This window comes from Chroicocephalus ridibundus, chromosome 2, assembly GCF_963924245.1.
Source record: "Chroicocephalus ridibundus chromosome 2, bChrRid1.1, whole genome shotgun sequence".
In the NCBI taxonomy this organism is placed as follows: domain Eukaryota; kingdom Metazoa; phylum Chordata; class Aves; order Charadriiformes; family Laridae; genus Chroicocephalus; species Chroicocephalus ridibundus.
The window spans coordinates 48,745,393-48,764,427 of NC_086285.1; the positions used below are offsets into that span (position 1 = coordinate 48,745,393).

Here is a 19,035-nt window from a genome sequence, read left to right on the forward strand (position 1 = left end):
TAGGAGCCTTCAGGACACCAATCAACACCAATTAAAGAATTACCTCTTCTTTGTATCCTCTGTACAAGTCAGGACCTGCCATAGGGCTACTCTGAATTTATTCATGGAGTATTATTGTGCTATCTATCAATCACCCACTTAGCTATGTATTAATGATCTCTTGCCCTCTTTACATCCCCTTTGACAGGAAGGGATCATCATTGGTGTAAGAGCTGGTTCGGCTGTCTTTGTGCTAATGACGTATTACCATATAGCCGTGAGATTTTCCAATGGGCTGACAGTCAGAGTTGGACTATTCACTTCTGGTACATGAAAAAACCAAGAATCTGTTCCATTGCTTTTATATACTATGAAGTTTTACAGCCATTATAAAAGGAAGAATTCTAACGTAGCTGCCGTTACTGTTTCTGAAGCCAGGACAGGCTGATGTGACACTGTTTGACATATACAAACAATCAAAAGACCTGTTCCCTCTCAACAGGAACAGCTCATGCTCAGCTTGACACACATTCTATGGAGATGATTCTCTAAAACTGCTACTCTTCTACAAAAAAATGCAGTATGAGAAAAATATCACCTTTCCCTGGGATGAACTCCCTCTGAAAGACTTCCTTGAGATTGCTACTCCCATGCAGCAGTCTGTGAGTTGGTAAGATACATAAATGCGAAGCTCCATAAATGGCTTCAGGCGTATAGGTGTAAGCTGCTAGCTTCTCTTCTGTTACTTTACCGTTAACCTGAAAAAGAGCAGGAAAATATCCCTGATGAATTTCTTTCTTTTCTCCATTGGAAGTGCAGTGGGTTTAGATTCTCCTTCCTTTTTATGCAACTAAAAAGTATACGTCACCCTGTAGAAATATACAATTCTGAATATCAAAGCCAGATGCATTCTCACCATAGGGAGTTTCCAGAATCAAATCTTGACAAAATCAACTTTCAAGACCTTGAGAAACTTGCTTTACAATCTTGCCTCAGTTTATCCAAATAAATATATAAATATTTATATTCTAAAATCATATTTAATATTACATTGTGCTACTGAGCTAGATACAATCCCTGGTTAAGTAACCTGGAATCCTTCTATTCCCTTTTAATATGCATGCCCAGTTTCTAAGAAATGGAAATGAGAGGCTACCTTTGAAATCTAGAGAATTTAAAATTTTCTCAGCTACCAGGCTTTCCACCACATTTTTCTAATGAAGTCAATGCTGCAACTTACGTACAGGAATAAAATAATAAAAGGTGGCACAACATTAAAACAACGGGACATAAAATGAGAGTAATAAACTCAGGAAGACTGCTTAAGAAGTATCACCCAGCACTATCAACAGATAGGTCCATTAACAGTGGAGTATATGGGGGTCTTAGAAGGAGATTTTTCTACAACAGGCATTGATATACTTTTTCAGAAACAATTGACAAAAGCAACTTAAATACAGAAATGCACCTTCTAGCAGTGTGCAATTCAGAGGTATTAAGAAAGTTTAAGCTGTCTCAATTTGAGGTTCCCAAAAATTCAGTATTTTAAAATAAGGAGTCACTTTTAAAACGTTAGACCAGACTAAATGAGCACAATAAAGCTTTGAAATCCAAGGGCTGAAATTCCATCAGGGTCTCTGAAAATCTCTTCTGTCACTATCATATTCAAAAAGCATTTTGCATCTCTTCAGAAGGACTTCAGATTTTACCACTTTTCTCTAGAGAATTATAATTCTCTTAAGGTTTCTCTCTCTTTCCTCTCCTTTCTTTCTATCCAGACTTCTCTGTAGCTCCATCGCAACCTAATTGTCTGGTTTTCATTATTTTAGTTACTGTACGTAATAAATAAAATAATGAACAAACACCAATAAAGTGGCTTGCCTGAGGTCAGCTTGGGTCTGACAGAGAAGGTGCTGTGCAAAGCAGACTCGTGCAGTGCCGTTTGATACTGCTCTTGATACTGCTCTGCTAAATGTCCTGGCTTTTGGGAACACTTATTAGCTGGCATGTAGTTTGGCACAAATACCCACAGCCAATTTGCATCCGATGTTGCACTTGAACACACAAACCCTTTCCTAAGGAGAACAGCAGGGAGTATCTCTTCAACCCACAAGCGGTGCTCTTCAGGATCTGTGCTGGTCTGGGCACATAATAATCTCTTTTAGTAGGTTTCAAGCTTTTTATATCTGAAAATCTATTCCCATCACGCATTTCAGGGGTTGTGGTTAGCCTGACCAAGATAGCGGTATTGAAATTTCTGACTTACCTTTAGCAAGAAGTCAAGAGAGCATCCAACACAGTCACCTATCCAATTTGCTTGCATTTCTTTTATACCATACCACTCAGGGAGATCGGACAAAGCATCAAACATAGCCTGATTCAATAAAAGAAAGAATTAGAACATTCAGCTTTTGTAAGCGTACCAATTAAGACTGTGGGTTTAATTATGACTAACATCAAAATGATAAGGTAGGTGCTGGTAAAAACATAGGAAGAGGTGTTTTTATACTGCTGCTACCCCATATTCATCTCTTTGAGAATAGAATTAACAGAGCGCAAGCCAGAGGTATGACGTCTCCCACAGAGATCCTATTGTTATGAAAAGAGGCCTTCCTTTTGAATGGACTAAACCTTAAAAGACAGAACAAAACCCTTAGATGACAACAAACACAGAAAATATTCCCAGTGGGTGTAAACTGTGTGAAGTTTAAGTGACCTAATGATCTGAACTAGACTACTGACACATAAGAGATGTGCTTGCAGGTATGAAGCCTGCATTTGGATTAGTTGTTCTAGACAATAGCCTGGAGATGGCAGTCAGATGTCTTAACATTTTCAGCTCTGACTTAAAATGGCAAAATAGAGTTTCCAGCTGCCTATCCATTTTTCAGGCTGTAAAACTGAGTGAAATCTTTAGGTGATATCATCCTGTAAAACACTCCACCCAAGTTAAAACAATAAGGGTTCATGCTAAATTCAAAATATATATAATAATATTGTAATAATATAATAATAGTATAATATATTATGTAGCAGAGAAGAAATTAAGTGTTGGCTCTTTCATTAGCCATAATGTCCAACAGCCAACCTGTAACTTCTATGGATATTTATACTCAGCAAGAGATATATTTACGTGCTTTCTGATGCATGGCATGGAAGCGTAACAGACTATTCTAAACCAACTAATGTTTGCCTAAACCATTTGAACAGTATGTTTTTAATAAAGGAAATCTATACAAGAGTAAAGGAGAAGGCGTACAACGGGATGGATAACTTAAAGCTCATCTAATTTTTCATTTCATAACACTTGTGTTATGAATACTCCACGACTGTCCAAAATCTTTACTTTGGCAGAAGTGCAGCCAGAGGCATGAGTCATTCAAACAGATGGTGGATACACTGAACAATTATAGTTAAAATCTAAGAATAACGCAACATGTTGAATGATTTTCCTTCAGCTGTGACTCCCAACATCAAATGTGCAAGCTCTTTATTATCTCATTAATTGGTAACAACCTGCAAGGATGGACAGTAGCTATTACGTGCTGCTCAAATTAAATAGTGCATAGTTAGATAATTAGTGAACATACAACTCACTCTATTTCAACTGGTGTGCTTTAACTACATTCTTAAATATTTTCAGTGAGACGCATAAAAGACATTTTAAGAATTACTTTCTAATTACTGCTCTGTTGTATATCTATCATTCAAAATAAAACAAAGGGCATGTCCTTCATAAATCATATTACACCACCACTTGGGATTATTATTGCTTTCTACATCCTTAAGAATCAAATTCATTTTCTGATGATTTATAAATAAAAGAATGATAAGGTTTTGGAAGGTTTTTAATCATACTGTAACTTTAATCAGTTGTAGCTCACAATTGCAGGTGTACTATATCATAGAGAACTGCAAATTCTCATTATTCTCATTAATTCTAGTGTTCCAGAGACTACTGAGCTTTATCTGCCATGAATAATCCATGTACTTATATATCTACCAAAGAATAACGAATAATTGGAGAGATATAGAGATACAGACATATATACTGACAATACTTGGATACAACCTTTGTAAGAATTTTATGCATTTTAGAAAGAATGAAATTGTGCCAATACACACAGAACTGGCTGTACACATTAGCAGATTTTTATAAATTCTCCTGCTTGGATATCCATCCTAATCTACATTACATTTTGCTGGCAGAAGCAGCTAAATGTGCATGTGCTCTACTGAAACTGTACAGACTGTAATTGCTTGCCAGCAAAACTTTCTAAATGTTTTTTTTTTTTTTTTTTTCACTGCAGGATTAATGCATCAAGATCCTTAACACCATTGTGATAATGATTTTAACTCTACTTAGTTGGCCTTATTAGGATCTATAGGCTACAGTTTGACTTAGCCCAGTTCTTCTCTTGATAGTGCAATTGCTTCATGCAGCTAAATACAGTAAAAGCCAACTTAGCTTCACCTGAACAAAGATAACACAACTTATTCTGCATGATGACACAGCCTAGCAGAGTGTGCAAGCGCAAACCCTTCACATCTTAATGTGCACATGAGCAGTAGACAGCATGCTAAAAAAACCCCACCCAAAGAATCCTTTAAAAATTTTCAATATGGAATTATGATTCTCTGTTCTTCTTGAACCAAACTTGAACCAAACTTGGTTCTTGTTGAACCAAAACTACTTTGGTTTCTTGTCAAGGCTACGAATAGCAGGTGAAGTCAAAAATGAACAAGTAAAACACAAACACTTTACATAGTGTTACAGAGGCAAAAAAAATATACAGTATGTATACTGCTAGCATGTTAATAAGTGTATCTGGATCGTAAATTAACCTAGGATACTCACTTACAGGAAAGCATAAAAGCACATTAATTCTTACACACATTAATACATTGTACAGTCAAAATTCATCCATGCAAATTAGGAGGTTTTTAATAATTGCTTAAGGGAAACACTTTCAAAAAACTTTTCATTTTCAAATCCGATTGCACTACACCCTGCAAAAAACATAAATCTGTAAATACATGTTAAAAGTATTATTAATTTTAAAAAGTTATATGCAACCTGTTAGGGTATACGAAACTCTTGAATTGAAGCTGACCAACGCTAGCATAGAACTTCCTGTATATCATAAGCTAGTGTTTGAAAAGTTAAATATTAGCTCCATGAATTTTGCTTCCATGCTCTTTTTTAAAATCACTGCCATGTTTGGTAAAACATCTTATAAATGATTACAGTAGTCCCATGAATTCTGCTCACGGGCATGTAACTCCTAGTCATCTGTGCCACAAGTTTGCTAACTAGGTAACCCAGACAAGACCATCAACAAAAAGATTCCCAGCACTTAGGCAAATGAATAAAAGTAAAACCATGTTGGATTCTGCAAGTGACAAGAAACAACAGCAGCATTACAATCCAGTAAGAAGTGAGTGATAAATTTATCAACTAAATTCCATTTTCAAATTTCTGATGATGACTTAATAGTGAGAAACTTGGAGACATTAGGTAGCAGAGTCTTTCCACTTTCATTTTTCATGGCTCTGGAAGAGACGGTAAAACTGAAAACGCAAACATCTAATTACAGGAGAAATGAGTCCCATCTTAATTAAACACAAGTCTAGGTAAAGCATAAATACATTTTGGCAGTCTTTCAGATCTAAAGGTAAGTCAGACTCAGAAAAAAGCTGAAGAAATCAAAGCTACATTCAGGGATGAGAATGACTTCAAGGCCTCTTACACCTTTAGGAAAGTTTAACTCAAGCACTGGAGAAACTGAAGATTCAGGATAAACTGATGTTTTACAGGACTGTTTTACTCTTTCAGAATACCTAAAAAATTCTGACACAGCTAGAAGATGAAAGTCAACCAGTTCAGATGATCAGAGTCTCTCACAAAATCAAGATGAGTTTGCTGAAGATTCATCACACACAACAATGACCAAATCTGAAACCAGAAGTAAAGCGTCTGAAAGTGGAAAACTAATCTCACATATCCAGCTGTTCGGTCTGTTGAAGATTCGGAGAGAAACAGAACTGCAGGTTAGCAATCTTCAGACAGAAAAAAGTACATGAAATCAAAGAACAGAAGTGCTTTATAATTTCCCAAGTGTATCTCAACTCCAAAAGTCGCCCTCCTCCTTGTAGTTCAAAGAGGGAGGATTCTGCTGAACACCTAAAAATTCAGTCTCTGACTTCGGGAACTTAAATTTTTAGTATGATCAATGCCTGCCACTAATTTCGTACTGAGTGAGAGGATTTCAACTCCTCCGTGACAGTAAATGAAGTAAAGTGGAAAAATGTAAATATAAGCTATAAAGCCAAATGTTTACTCTTTTTTCAATGAAGACACTTCAATAAAGTTTGACAAATTTGCAACATAACAAGAAGACTAAAATAAAAAGGTCAGCAAAAGGTTTCATTTCAAAAGCATTCAATTCATTAGCAAAATAGAATTGTCTTCTACTAAATTAAAATCAATTTAAAATAAAAAGCTTTGCTTCTGAGGAAGAGTCAGAGAAATATTCAAGATCTGTTTGGATTAAAATTAAATTCTTCACTTTATTTGATCAAGCTCCCAAAAGGCTAACCAAATATAAACTAAAGATTACACAAAATCACGTAATACAACTTAATATATTAACTAAAGTACAGGAAATTAAAGTTAGGCTGCCCACTGTTTTATTTTGCACTCTATTGCACAGTTCCAACTGTGATTATGCAGTACAGCTTTTGTTGGTATTTCATCTCTTCTTTTGTTTTTACCTTCAGTATTTTCTGCCTGTACTATCCTAGGTCACTCTTGGCTCTTATTTCCCACATGTGAAGTACACTTGGAAACATAAATTAAAAAGGAACAACAACGCCGATACTGTGTGTGCTTAAAATTCTTTCTTGTAAATGTCTGAACCATCAGAGTTTTCCCCTTTCTTTATCATGTAATTTATCGTCAACAAACACGTCTGGTTTGACTATGTGGAACTGAAGCAAAGAAGTGATTCCTTAAAAGCAAAACTAAAGCCAGCGTTCTTCTCCAGATTTGCTCTCCAGAGTTGTTCTCATTGTAGCAATTACCAAAGAGAAGATATTCCCTTTTCAATATAATGAAGCTTATCTTTGGGATAAATGAGTAATTGATTCCATAAATATAAAAGCTCTTTAAAACATTTGTTATAATTTTTAGTAGTACTGAGCATTCACTGCTTTGATTAATCCTATACCAACAGGGACTTAAATTTATATTGCCGTAGCACCAAATGAGATGCTGCGTTTAAACTACGGTGAAAAGATCAGCCTGGTCTGGATGTCCACATACAATTTTCTGTCTTGCCAAGCTGACAAAAAAGGTGTCATTTTTTTATTGATGAAGTGCTAAGCAAGCTGTGGAGATGGTACTCTTGGTCCCTGTCCAGGAGAGAGCTCTCAGCCTGACTCAAGAGGAAGAGTTTCAAAGGGAGGTGTATCAGGCCCATTCTGTTGGAAGACGACAACTATGAGCTAGATTCCAAGTGTGGGAAGTGAAAAAAATCACACATAAAGCATGAAAAACTAAAGAGCCAGCATTTCTATTCTCCTCAATGATGAGGCATTACCTCATGCTATGAAATACAACGTGCTGTCAAGACTCTTAACATCCTAAAATGCAGTACTTCAGTTTCATTACATTTCATTACCATTCTGCTTAATATCTCAGAAGTAGAATAGAAAATAATAAAAAAAAAAATATCAAGTAAAACACAATTAGGTAAAGCAACGCCAATTCCATTCAGACCAGGCAAAGGGGCTGTCAGATGCAGTGGAAACCCAGCGAAAAGTTGGTGAAGAACTGGTTCTTTTGTTGTTTTCCCTTCACAGAGTTAACACCATGCTAAATATCTAAGTTTTGATGCTTCACAGAAGGTAAGAAGGATTTGTCTCTAAATGTCTATATGAAAAAAAACCCCTATTTAAAAAAAAAAAGTAAAGAGTACTACTTATCTGTATGGCAACTTCAAATTTGAGTGGCAGAATTTTGTAGGCTCTATCACTTTCCCCAGTATTTAAATTAAACATACACATATTATCTTATTGCTGTGCAAAAAAGATGATGATTCAAGGCAAAACTTGAAGATTCAAGGTTGCTTCAGTTTTATTATGTTCAAGAAAAGACTATCTTCTGGTTACTTGGGTGATTTGTGAAAAGTAAGATATGAAAAAACATTGTATAGAATTAATTTTGGAAGAACAGGGACTATGCAAAGACTAACCTTACAGATTCTTATTTGAGGACTCAGTTGACTGTGCATAAAAAAACATAATAGCAATTTACAGGTACACACAGAAAATACATTTACAGACAGATTTTTCCAATGAATGTTCCTACAGATTCAGCTGGGTAACCATGGCAACTAAATGTTTTAGCTTAAACATCTTAAATGCAAAGACAACAATTTGAATAATAATGCCATCAGTTAAGGTATTATACTTTTATCAAAGAAATCTGTCAAAAGAAAAATGACAATTAAAATGTTCTCTAAAAATCCATAAAAGCTGCTAGACCATTTCATATGTACTTCACAGTTTAAAAAAATGGGTCATGATTACTTTATTACTTTACATAACCCAAATGCTTTCTGCTAAGTGTTTAAAGCATGATCAATATTTTTGCCCTTTGAAAAAAAATTCATTGCCAATGGTAAGTTGCCAAGTAAGCAAACACTGCTTTGTTTGTTTGTTTGTATTTTTTCTTTCAAGATAATAAATCAAAGCAAATCCACAGAGGACGATTGCTCCGGACACAACAGAAATCTAAAGAATAGTGTGCGCAGGAATGAAACACTGATTCCTGTAACACGCAAGATGATTTCACAGCCCATTACTGATCATGTAACTCCTTGTTGGTATTTGACTAGTAATTTAACCATTGCAGGTGAAGATTGCCCTTCCTAGTATTTATTTTTATTAAGGTTTTGAGATACAGGAGAAAACATAAAATGATAAATGGGTGAAAGAGAGGAACACATATGCCTAGAAAGATCATCAATATGCAGTATAAATAGGTTGAATAGTTACAACAAAATAACTTGTGGATGCTCCAAGTAGAAAATAAGTTGTATGCGCACATATTCAGCCATTATTGCTAGCTGGTAATTTGCATGAAGAATTAAGGGATAGCTGATTCGTTAAAAGTATTTTAAGTGGAACCTCATCTATGAAGCATAGTTATGAAATAAAGACTTAGATTTTCCTTTAAGCCTCTCAGGAAATGAATTACTTAGCGGAAATAAATGTTTTTTTCAACATGCTTTCTCACTATGTCAACTAAAAGAAAACTCAAGGAAACTTCTGGAAGGAATAGGGAACAGATCTGCAGAGAGCCTTGTCACAGAAAAAGGGCAAGGAAGGTGGAGCTTTCTGACATTTGGTCTTGAATTTCTGTAAACTTTTCAGAAGAAATAATAGTCACCATGGAAGGTGCAAGCAAAAGGTAACCAGAATCTAATGGCTTTTCCCATCAGACACCAAACCCAGATTGAGGCTTCACTGGAGAAAGATAAGTGGGAGAGGTAGAACACACTTAAAGAATACTAAACCTCTACATCTAAAAGTCGCTAAAGGGGGGAAAAAATACAGATCTTCCCCAAAAGGTGCAAGGATTAAATTACTATCAGGTAATCTCTTAGTACCTCCCATTTTTTAATTTCGAAATAAAAAGTAGTGAAACTTCAGTGGATAACAGAAATCTAGCCATAAAGCTCGATGAAAGCCTGATCCACTTAGCTCTCTACCTTTTCCCAAACCTAGTAAGAACATCTTGCACAAGGAAGGAATAAATCTGCTCCGTGCCCGTGAACATGTCCAAGCTGTGAGATACAGGAAATAGAGGCCAGGTGAGTTCTGATATGAATTCTGGCACAATGGCTCAAAGACGTAAAAGCTACTCTATGCTGACAGAAAATGTAGGTCTTCAGATCAGAATGATTTTGACCATGCTAATTTGGCACCATCTTGCCTTAACCTTCTGGACACCTTCAAAAGAACCAGAACTGGACAAAAGATGTTCAACAGGCAATTGACTCAGAAATGGGGAATAAAGACCTCAGGGTCAGACAAGTTCTGGAAGGGTGAACTTCTATTTGTATTGTTTTTTTCATGCAAAAAAAGTTGACCATAGATTTGAAATCCCCAGTGCCATAAAAGATAATCTTTATAATGACCTCTCAGATTTCCCATTTACAGGAGTCTGGCATGTGGCGTACTGTAAGTAACCTTGACCATCTAAGCCCAGCTTGGATAAAAATGCTCGCTACTCCTGTAGCATCCTAAGCCTTCAGGTGCCTGAAAATACCTGCAGAGAAGATGCTATACACATACTCATGGCAAGCCCCAAACAACTGAAGAAAAAGGGAAGTAAGATCCATACAGAACCTGGCATTATTCTACAGAGGCATGTTCACTGGCAAACAGTCAGGTAAGGATAAAAAACCCTAATTTTTGCACTCATTTATCATTAGAAGCACAAATATTTGAAGTCTCTGAACAGCAAAGACTTTCAAGAAAAGAAGTTGTGCTGGCAGTGGTTCTGGTCCATTATGTAAGCCAGGAAGATCTCTTTATGGAAATGAGTTTCTTCAAGAGCAAGACACATGAAATAATCCCCCCTGATGAAGTGAAGGTATTATCACCACTAATGTTATCATTCTAAAATCATATTAGTGATTAAAAGTCTTTAGCTTCTTAAAGAGATGTCTCTATTCTCCGCACCTATTAGGACTAACTCTGTAAAATCTGACCCCTCTGTTCCAAGACAAAAGGCTCTGTAAATTAACATTTCTTGATAAAGCCCGGTCTCCTGGCAAGGGCTTTTGAAAAAATGTGGTGAAGAAGGCTTGAGGAATAGGCTAGGAAGACTGATTGCTGTAACCATGGTGTTCAACACTATGCTATTTAGGATGATATGGATTCACATCAACTGTCAACAGCTTGAAGCCAAAGAAAAAGTACACAAAAGAAACAGATTTAGATGGAAGGAAAAATGTCTCTTACCACTCCTTGAAAAGTACTGGTATGACTACTGTAAGGAATGAAGAAATGTGTGCAAAGTTGAGTTTTGAGGATAATTAGTCAAGATATTCAGAAAGAGGAGCCAAAGTTGTAGCATTTAAGATCCATAATTTGGTTTCTGTCAAAATGCTGTTGTGAAGCTAATGTCAAGTTATGTCAGTGTGGGCACAGAGTCTCCCTCCAATGGACAATCTTCAATTGTGGCTTGCAGTTCATGGGCCATTCAGAGCTCTACGGCCAAAACAGTCTTTTTCAGAAAGTAAGACACAACATGCTATGTTATCTGGCCTCTTGCAACTTGAAAGAAAAGGGAATTTATTTATCTTAATCTTCCAAAGCATGAAATCCATCCAATATCAGATATTGGACTTAGAATAGCATAGCCTGGTAGTCTGCTATTCTTATTTGAAGGTTTGGGAAAAAAAAAAAAAAAAAAAAAAGTATTTTTTTCCCCGTCTACAACCAAATGTTTAAAGCCCTTGCCAAAAGAAGTACAGTGAGACTGTTCAAAATATGCCAGAACCACAGCAACAAAAATGGGAGTCAGTGGTGGCTGAGTAAAAAGGAAAATCCAAACCACCTGCTGATACTTGGTAGCATCTGTCACTGTACAAGAAGTGGGAGCACATGAAGGCAATGCTTGCCAAAGCACTTGAGCTGGGAGCAATATGGCATCATTCATCGATCTGGTTGTATCAGCTAGCATAGACCATACAGAATATCAATGATGCACAGAACAAAATTTTGGGAAACCTTTACAGAGATCTGTAGAGTACTCAACTGTCCTTAAGCTTAAAGGTTTTGTAGAGGTTGATATAAATGTTCACCCCCAAATGAAAAGCAGTAGCAGCTCTCATTCATGATGCCACCAAGATGTTCAAGAACAAGGGGTTGTTTTCACTTTTGCCCTTCATGTAAGTAGGGGATATGTTAGTCTCCTGAGGTGACATCTTTGGGGGGAAGATGACGGGGTACTGTGGAGGCACAAGTTCCTTCTTGTCATCAGCTGAGCCTGCTTACTGGAGAATGACATGTGGGAGGTATAATCATCCCAAGAGCTGATGGCTTTCCTGTAATGACATTCGTTAGGTCAAATTTTGTTAGGACTAAAGATGAAAGATAAATCCTCCTTCCTAGAGGAGGGTGCATATTGAGCAAGAGGTAATAATCCCATAAACCAAGGGTGTTTTCAAGGTTACTGAAAAGCTCCTCAGTCTTGTCTTTTGGTCTTTATGAGTAAAGATTTAAGGCTGATTCACCCCTCTTACAGGGAAATAGGTAAACAGTGATTTGGTGCAAGCATGGATACAGCCCAGAAATACCAGTCATTATTTCCTACAACCTCTACAAAGACAACAGACAAAAAAATGCATCAGTAAATGTAGAAACTCTAGTGAAACTCCAGCCTCAAATTGAGGGAAACAATGAATTGAGGCAGACCCTGAAATATCACAAAGGTGATAATGAAATCTGGTGAAAAGAGCACCAAGAAAAAGCTCAGAACATTGTGATCATTTTGTGATTGTGCAGATGTGCTCCATTTTTCCTTCAGCTACGGCAAATCCCTTCCGACCTGAACCATTCTGTGATTCTGTGAAATGTTCCCTCCTTACTGCCAGAACAGGCAGCACAATCAGAAAACATGCAACTCAAGCACCCTCTCTGTGTACGTGGAATCAAAGCATCAGGCAGGATATCTAAGGCTTTTTTCTTTATTATGAATGGACCTAGAGTGAGATCTGGATTTCTTCTCCCTAGATGATAGTGGAAATTTGGTCTCCTGAACCTGAGGCTCAGGAAATGAGTCAAAAATTAATTTTTAATATTTTCTTGGGAATAACTTTCTCAATCTATACTTGAAATCTCAATACACAGAACACCTGGATGGAATAAAAACTTCACCCAGACAAAACAGGAAGTCAATACTTTAATCTCCGAGAGCAAAAAGCCAAAAATGTTGTTGAAGAATTCCTAGGTGTGGAAGCTATGCTGTCCCATCACAATAAAAATTTGAGCTCATAACAAAATAGGATGTTTAAATAACTTTAAAATATTTTTTAAATTACAGATATTCAAATAGAGCAGAGTATGAAGTAAAGCATAACAGAAAGTCCAGATGCACGATGGTTCAGACACATGAGGAAATGAACACTAGGTGACAGGCTGTACTCCATTGCTTGTAAGTACTCCATGCCCATAAGTCCAACAGGTTGACTACGTGAACAAGTTTCTAGTTCAAAAATGAATGCACAGCTGTGCATTCAAAGTATGCAGAAAAGCACTTGACGGTAAATACGGGATGACAGTGTGTGCACGCAGAATTCATTCATTCACCTCTAATTTATGCTTTTTTGATTTCTTCAAAACTTAATCCCACACCAATTACTTAGAATTCTTAAAGGTGTGAACAGAAAGACTTAAGGGATAATAATTTTTATATACACAAATACACAGGGACAGATCATGTATATTATTCTATAATTATATATTACACAAACATGCATATATAAAAGACCTCATTCAGCTTGATGAATATTTCTGGATGAAAAGTCACCTCTTTTAAGTGCTACCATAATTTCTAAAAACTGTATTCTCATACCTTTGCATAAGCAGTAGTTTTGACAAACCACTGTTTGAGGTATTTCTGTTCCACTTTTGCTCCTGAACGCCATGAGCAACCATTGTCATCCACCTGTTCATTAGCTAAAACAGTCTGATCCACGGGATCCCAATTTACCAAGGCCTGAAAAAAATGCAAGAAAAAATATTTTCAGCAGCTATTTCAAAACCAGAATCTTACTTTTCAGACACCAAAAGAATTTTCCACAAACATTCCTTAGACCTGAGTTTTCTACATTTTTATAACATTCATTTAAATCAGCAATGTGGACACAACTGGAGATGTTTCGAATATTCAGCTTCTCAGAACTCAAAAATCCCAAGAATGCAGTTGGCAGCATTTGCCTTGATTGATCATGCTAGCGGGATAGGCTGACACTTGAATGTTAAATAGGTAAGTTACAATTGACTATACTGCAAAATCACATCGTCTGATGCTTAAAAGGTGTCCGCCACTAATCCAAAAGCGCTGAGTCAGACTGAGAGGGATGAATAACCGAGGATCTCCAACTTGAGAGGACAGAATCACAAAGAAGCATTACAGCGTTCAACTATATTTCAAGTGAAAGAGTTGATATTTTCTGCATATAACTTCTGTCAGCTGTGTGAATTACTTTTGGAATCATCTTTCCTTATCAATACAAATACATTAAAGAAAATCTAAAGCAAAATAAATGTTGGTGTTCAACTTTACAAACCTTGTTTTGTGAGGGCTAACTGAAATACCAGACATATCATACTGGGGAGAAAGCAAAAATCAAATTTACCCTCCACAGTGCTGAGCAATTTAGCTGATCATTTATCATAAAGAATCTAAGACCACAAAAGAATCCTATTAGTCATTCCAGAATTGGTATTCAATGCTAGACAGTAACTTGAAAAAATGTACATACAGAAAAAAAAATAAAAATAATTGAAGCGATAAAGAAAAGTAATCCATTGTTTTGAGTGTTATTTAGTATTTGAGATAAATCAAAATTAAATCAGCCTGACTGAAAAACAGTAGCTCCAGCTCCATAGCATTCTCACAGATTAAATATCATTTGAAAATTTTAAACGAATTCTTTGTGCATGGGGAGGACTTAGTATCTCAATCTAAAAACTAATCCCTCTCCTCATATTACTCACTTTGCATTTTATCTATCACTGATCACCTTCTGAAATGCCCGTCTCCAAACAACTGATATTGCTTAGTTTGAACTATGCTACATATTCTTCGAAACAGTAAATATCGCAACCAGAAGAAGAAAGACAGATGACAGATGCAGCAGAAGGACAGATGCATGGACCCTCTTCCTTAGGAATACTGTTGCTGGTTTTGTTACCAATGTGTGGTACATGGGTGCGTCTGCACACGCGTGTGTGTGCACACAAAGTATGATTACCTATATCGATTTATACAAACTTTATTACAATGAAATGAATGAAAGCCATTCTTTGATAAAAACAAACTCACTTTCAAAAGGAAGCTTGTGTGAATTCAATTTGCCTACCTTTTATCTGTTACCAACCAATAACATCACACTGGTTTTTATAAAAGGCTTCTGAAAATTCATTGGGAAATTAAAAGCAAACATTATATTCCACTACTACAGATCTATTTTCTAGACTTTCAGAACACGCAATTTCTTCAGTAATGATGCAACACATTATGAAGGTGGCTCTAAAGTAATGGTCTTTTAATTTGTAAGTTCTGAAAAAAAACACCACCACTACGAAGTTAAAATAACAGCTGAAGAGAGATAAATCAGATAACATTAAGAAGTAATAAAATGCCTGTTGCATAAAGCAGCATTAGCATAGGCTTGTATTAAATAGGTTATGACTCAAAGGTGAGAAAAAATACTGTTTCTGTTTTGATGATATTGGATCAAATTTATGAAGAAAATTTTAGAAGGTAACTGAACTAATCTATATTAGTATAATTATTTAATATAACATATTTTCATGATTCATAACAGGAAAGATTTATCTAAACAAATAATGCAAAACAAAGCAAATACGCATTTGAGACATCTGTTACTAAATGGTCTTGTCTGTGAATTTTTAGTTGTATTTTGTTCCTTCCATCTCTCATAGCCTTTTGACTAATATCCAGAACGTGGATATTAAATTAAATCCTTAGTTCCTACTTGTACCTCACAGAAGCAACTCCTTGACAATGACAGCCTCTGAAACTATGGCCCCAGGAAGCCACTAAATGTCATCTACACAAAGCAGGAACAGTGCAAAAGTGTAGAGAGACCACAAATAATTTAGAACTCCTCACTACACCAATGCAGACCATATGCTTCCAAAATAGGATTCATCTCATCTAACCTCAGGTATTTATAGAATAAGTATCTATCTCCAGGTTTGGTGTCTACGCTTCCACTACAGTCTACAGACACCTAATCAAAAAAAATCAAGAGTCTAGGTAGAAACTAATCTCAACCTAAATAAGACAGCCACATCTGGCCAGGTCAATAACCTCTACAGTACATGGACTAGATCAGTATTGCAGGAAGAAGAGAGAGGATTGGACTATGGTGAATAAAGATGCCCTCTCTGGATACTGCTGCACCCAGACAGACATTGTTAATTCTCACTAATTCCAGCTGCGGGACATACTGAGCCTGTGTCTCCCTGCCAGCATAATTTCTGGCCAGACACACATACTGCTGGAACAGAGTGTTAACTAGACTACACATATTATTCTTATTGCCACAGTAAGGCTATGAATTATCTCCTTGTACCCAAAATGAAATTGTAAGACAGGAGACTTGAAGCTGTGCAAAAGTACTGCCTAACATATATTGCAGGTAGGCTGAAGACAGGGGATAAATATATGCTTTAAGTATATGTGACTGTTTGAAGGGACCCAGGGTTATGGGCTATCTCTGCCATCTGTTTCCTGCCAAAAAGCAACTGGTTTATATCCACCAGAGATTACATCCCCTACAGGCTCACAGATGCTGATTTAAGTCCTCAAACTGATCCTTGACTCTTAAGAGGGAAGCAGATCCAACCACTGGCACTCAAACACCTCCAGGATCCCACAGTACTGGGAGCCTGCATGCAAAATTTGTTTTGTATATCAACACTGCTTCTAACAAAGCAGCAAGCCTTGTGCTTTTCAGATTCACCTGGGATCACTTGTCAAGCAAACAAATTTACAGATAAAAATAACTTTGTTATGGCAAAGGTAGGAATTTAATTTTTTTTATTACAAAGACAGAAAATAATTACAGGGGGAAAAAACGGAAGAAACATTTCACCCCCCTAACCCAGCATGTTAGGACATATCAAATATTGAATTTTTTTGCTGGTTGTCATTTAAGAACTCTGAATACATCTTGCCACTGGAAACAGGAGAAGCAGCTCAGTAACACCCTGCCATCCCAAATACTATCTTTCACCATCAACCTCTTACTCTGGGTTCAGAGAATAATAACTACATCACTAATTACATCCTATGGGATTTCCTGGTTTCTGTAGAATACAAATGAAACATCAAAGCATATTTAAGAAATCTTGGTTTCCATTTTAGCTTAGAAACATTCACTAAATTGCCGCTTTGTTTGGGTGCAGCTGTTCAGGTATTTTGGAACTGCGTTGCCTTAGCTATACAGAGCGTTCTTTGGAATGCTCATTTAACATCTTTGTTTCACCTCCTGCTTCTTCCCTTTTCACATAGCCTGATATACATTGTTTACAAAATATTATAAGGTAAATGTTTTCTTAATGTACTCTAACAGAAAAATAGCTGTGACAGTCTTAGAGCATCTAGAGATCACAAATAGGGTCCAGGAACTGGAGGGTTAGGCACATAATCTCCACCTATCCTAGCCAATCCTATCAGTTCTCAGACACAATAACAGAAATGTTATACAGTTAAATAATCTTGCTGCTGAAGACACCCCTCATGATCACATTATCTTATATGAGAGAGAAGTTAAGAACAAGAAAATTCTATATTAAAGCCATGAAATAAACTAATAGTAGCTACATTCTGATCCTGCACATCAATGTAATTCACTGACAAGAAACGTCTCTGATTTGACTTGCAACAATACCTACTCATGTTAATTAGTTACATATAAAATTTATCTACATAAAAAATTCAGTTATGTACAAAATTAATTATATTTTGCAGTGATTTAAAACCAATAGAGCACAATAAATACCTATCCACTTAGTGAATGGATGATCCAGAAACGTGCCACTGACATAATGAGTGACTTGGGTTAGTGAACGTCCAAAGTATTAAAGGTGAAAATTTGTACCTACCTCTTTTTGATACACTATTCCAGCTTCAAAAAGCTTAAGAAAGAGATATTGTGTCCATTTGTAGTACTCTGGCAAGCAAGTGGTTATTTCCTGCAGAAACGAAATAAAATAAAAATTCCTGAAGCTATACTTAGTATTTTCTTATGGTGTTTTAACTTAAACAGTTAACTCAGGAGTGTATAATATAGGACACAGAGAAAACACAAATGTAATCTGGGGTAATGTTTATAATGAGTGATATTCACCTGTCCACAAAACCAGAGAACATGGGCTTTGTGTGGGTTTGATGTGCAAAGACAACTTTCCCTGTTAACATGGATGATAAGAACCCTGTAAAATCAATGCTGATAGACAGAAGAACAGAAGATGACTGGAAATGACCACAGCTGCCTAATCAGGGAAACAGCAAAACTAGAAGAAAGTAGAACTTTATCACAGAAGTCATCTTTGCTGTGTTGCCTTTTCAGCAATAGGAACAGAGACTGTTGACTGTTCAGAGGCAGCTGGGAGCTGGCTGCAGAGAGGCGAGCGGGCTGGAGGAGCCTACGGCTGAAGCCTTAGGTACAGAAGGACAGCAGAACAGCACTAGGAACTGAGGCTGTTGACACACAGAGCGTGTGGGGCAGCCAGGAAGGAATATGGGGTAAGACTCCAAACTTCAAGGTGAAAGACTTGGTTATCGCACAATCAAAGGTCAAATAAGAGTCCATTTTAAAAGGCAAGCCAGCTCAAGGTAGGAGAATGCTCTGGGTTAACGTTTGGAGAAAAAGATAAGAGTTGTGAAAGGAGTCACAAATGAGGGGGAGTGCTAAGAGGGAAATAAAGACAAATAAAAGACAACATAAGAAGAAGGAATGGGAGTTAAGAAAACAGCAGGTAACAATATAATGGATAGCTTTTCTAAACTTGCAAAGTTTACAAATGCTTACAAAGTTCCATATTTCAAATGTTTGTTCTTAAAAAAACCAAACTGCATTTCAAATAAACATCTCCATAGGTGAAGATGACTATAGGATTACATGATTATAGACTCCCAATTTTCTCTGTACAAACACAGTGTTTCACAGGCACAATGGATACACATACATTTCCCCCCCATATTTTAAAGTTTGGCCA

At 36.5% G+C, this 19,035-nt stretch overlaps 1 protein-coding gene across 2 annotated transcripts in view; it reads right to left on the bottom strand.

The window, feature by feature from the left end:
• Window positions 1–19,035, bottom strand: part of LARS2 (leucyl-tRNA synthetase 2, mitochondrial) — an 88,252-nt gene that overhangs the window by 42,980 nt on the left and 26,237 nt on the right. For both annotated transcript variants that reach the window (XM_063325356.1, XM_063325355.1), the window contains 4 exons: window positions 17,920–18,009; window positions 13,631–13,774; window positions 2,246–2,353; window positions 578–737 (listed from right to left, as the gene is read on the bottom strand). In XM_063325356.1, the coding sequence (XP_063181426.1) occupies window positions 578–737; window positions 2,246–2,353; window positions 13,631–13,774; window positions 17,920–18,009 (502 nt within the window). The remainder of the gene's footprint in view (window positions 1–577; window positions 738–2,245; window positions 2,354–13,630; window positions 13,775–17,919; window positions 18,010–19,035) is intronic.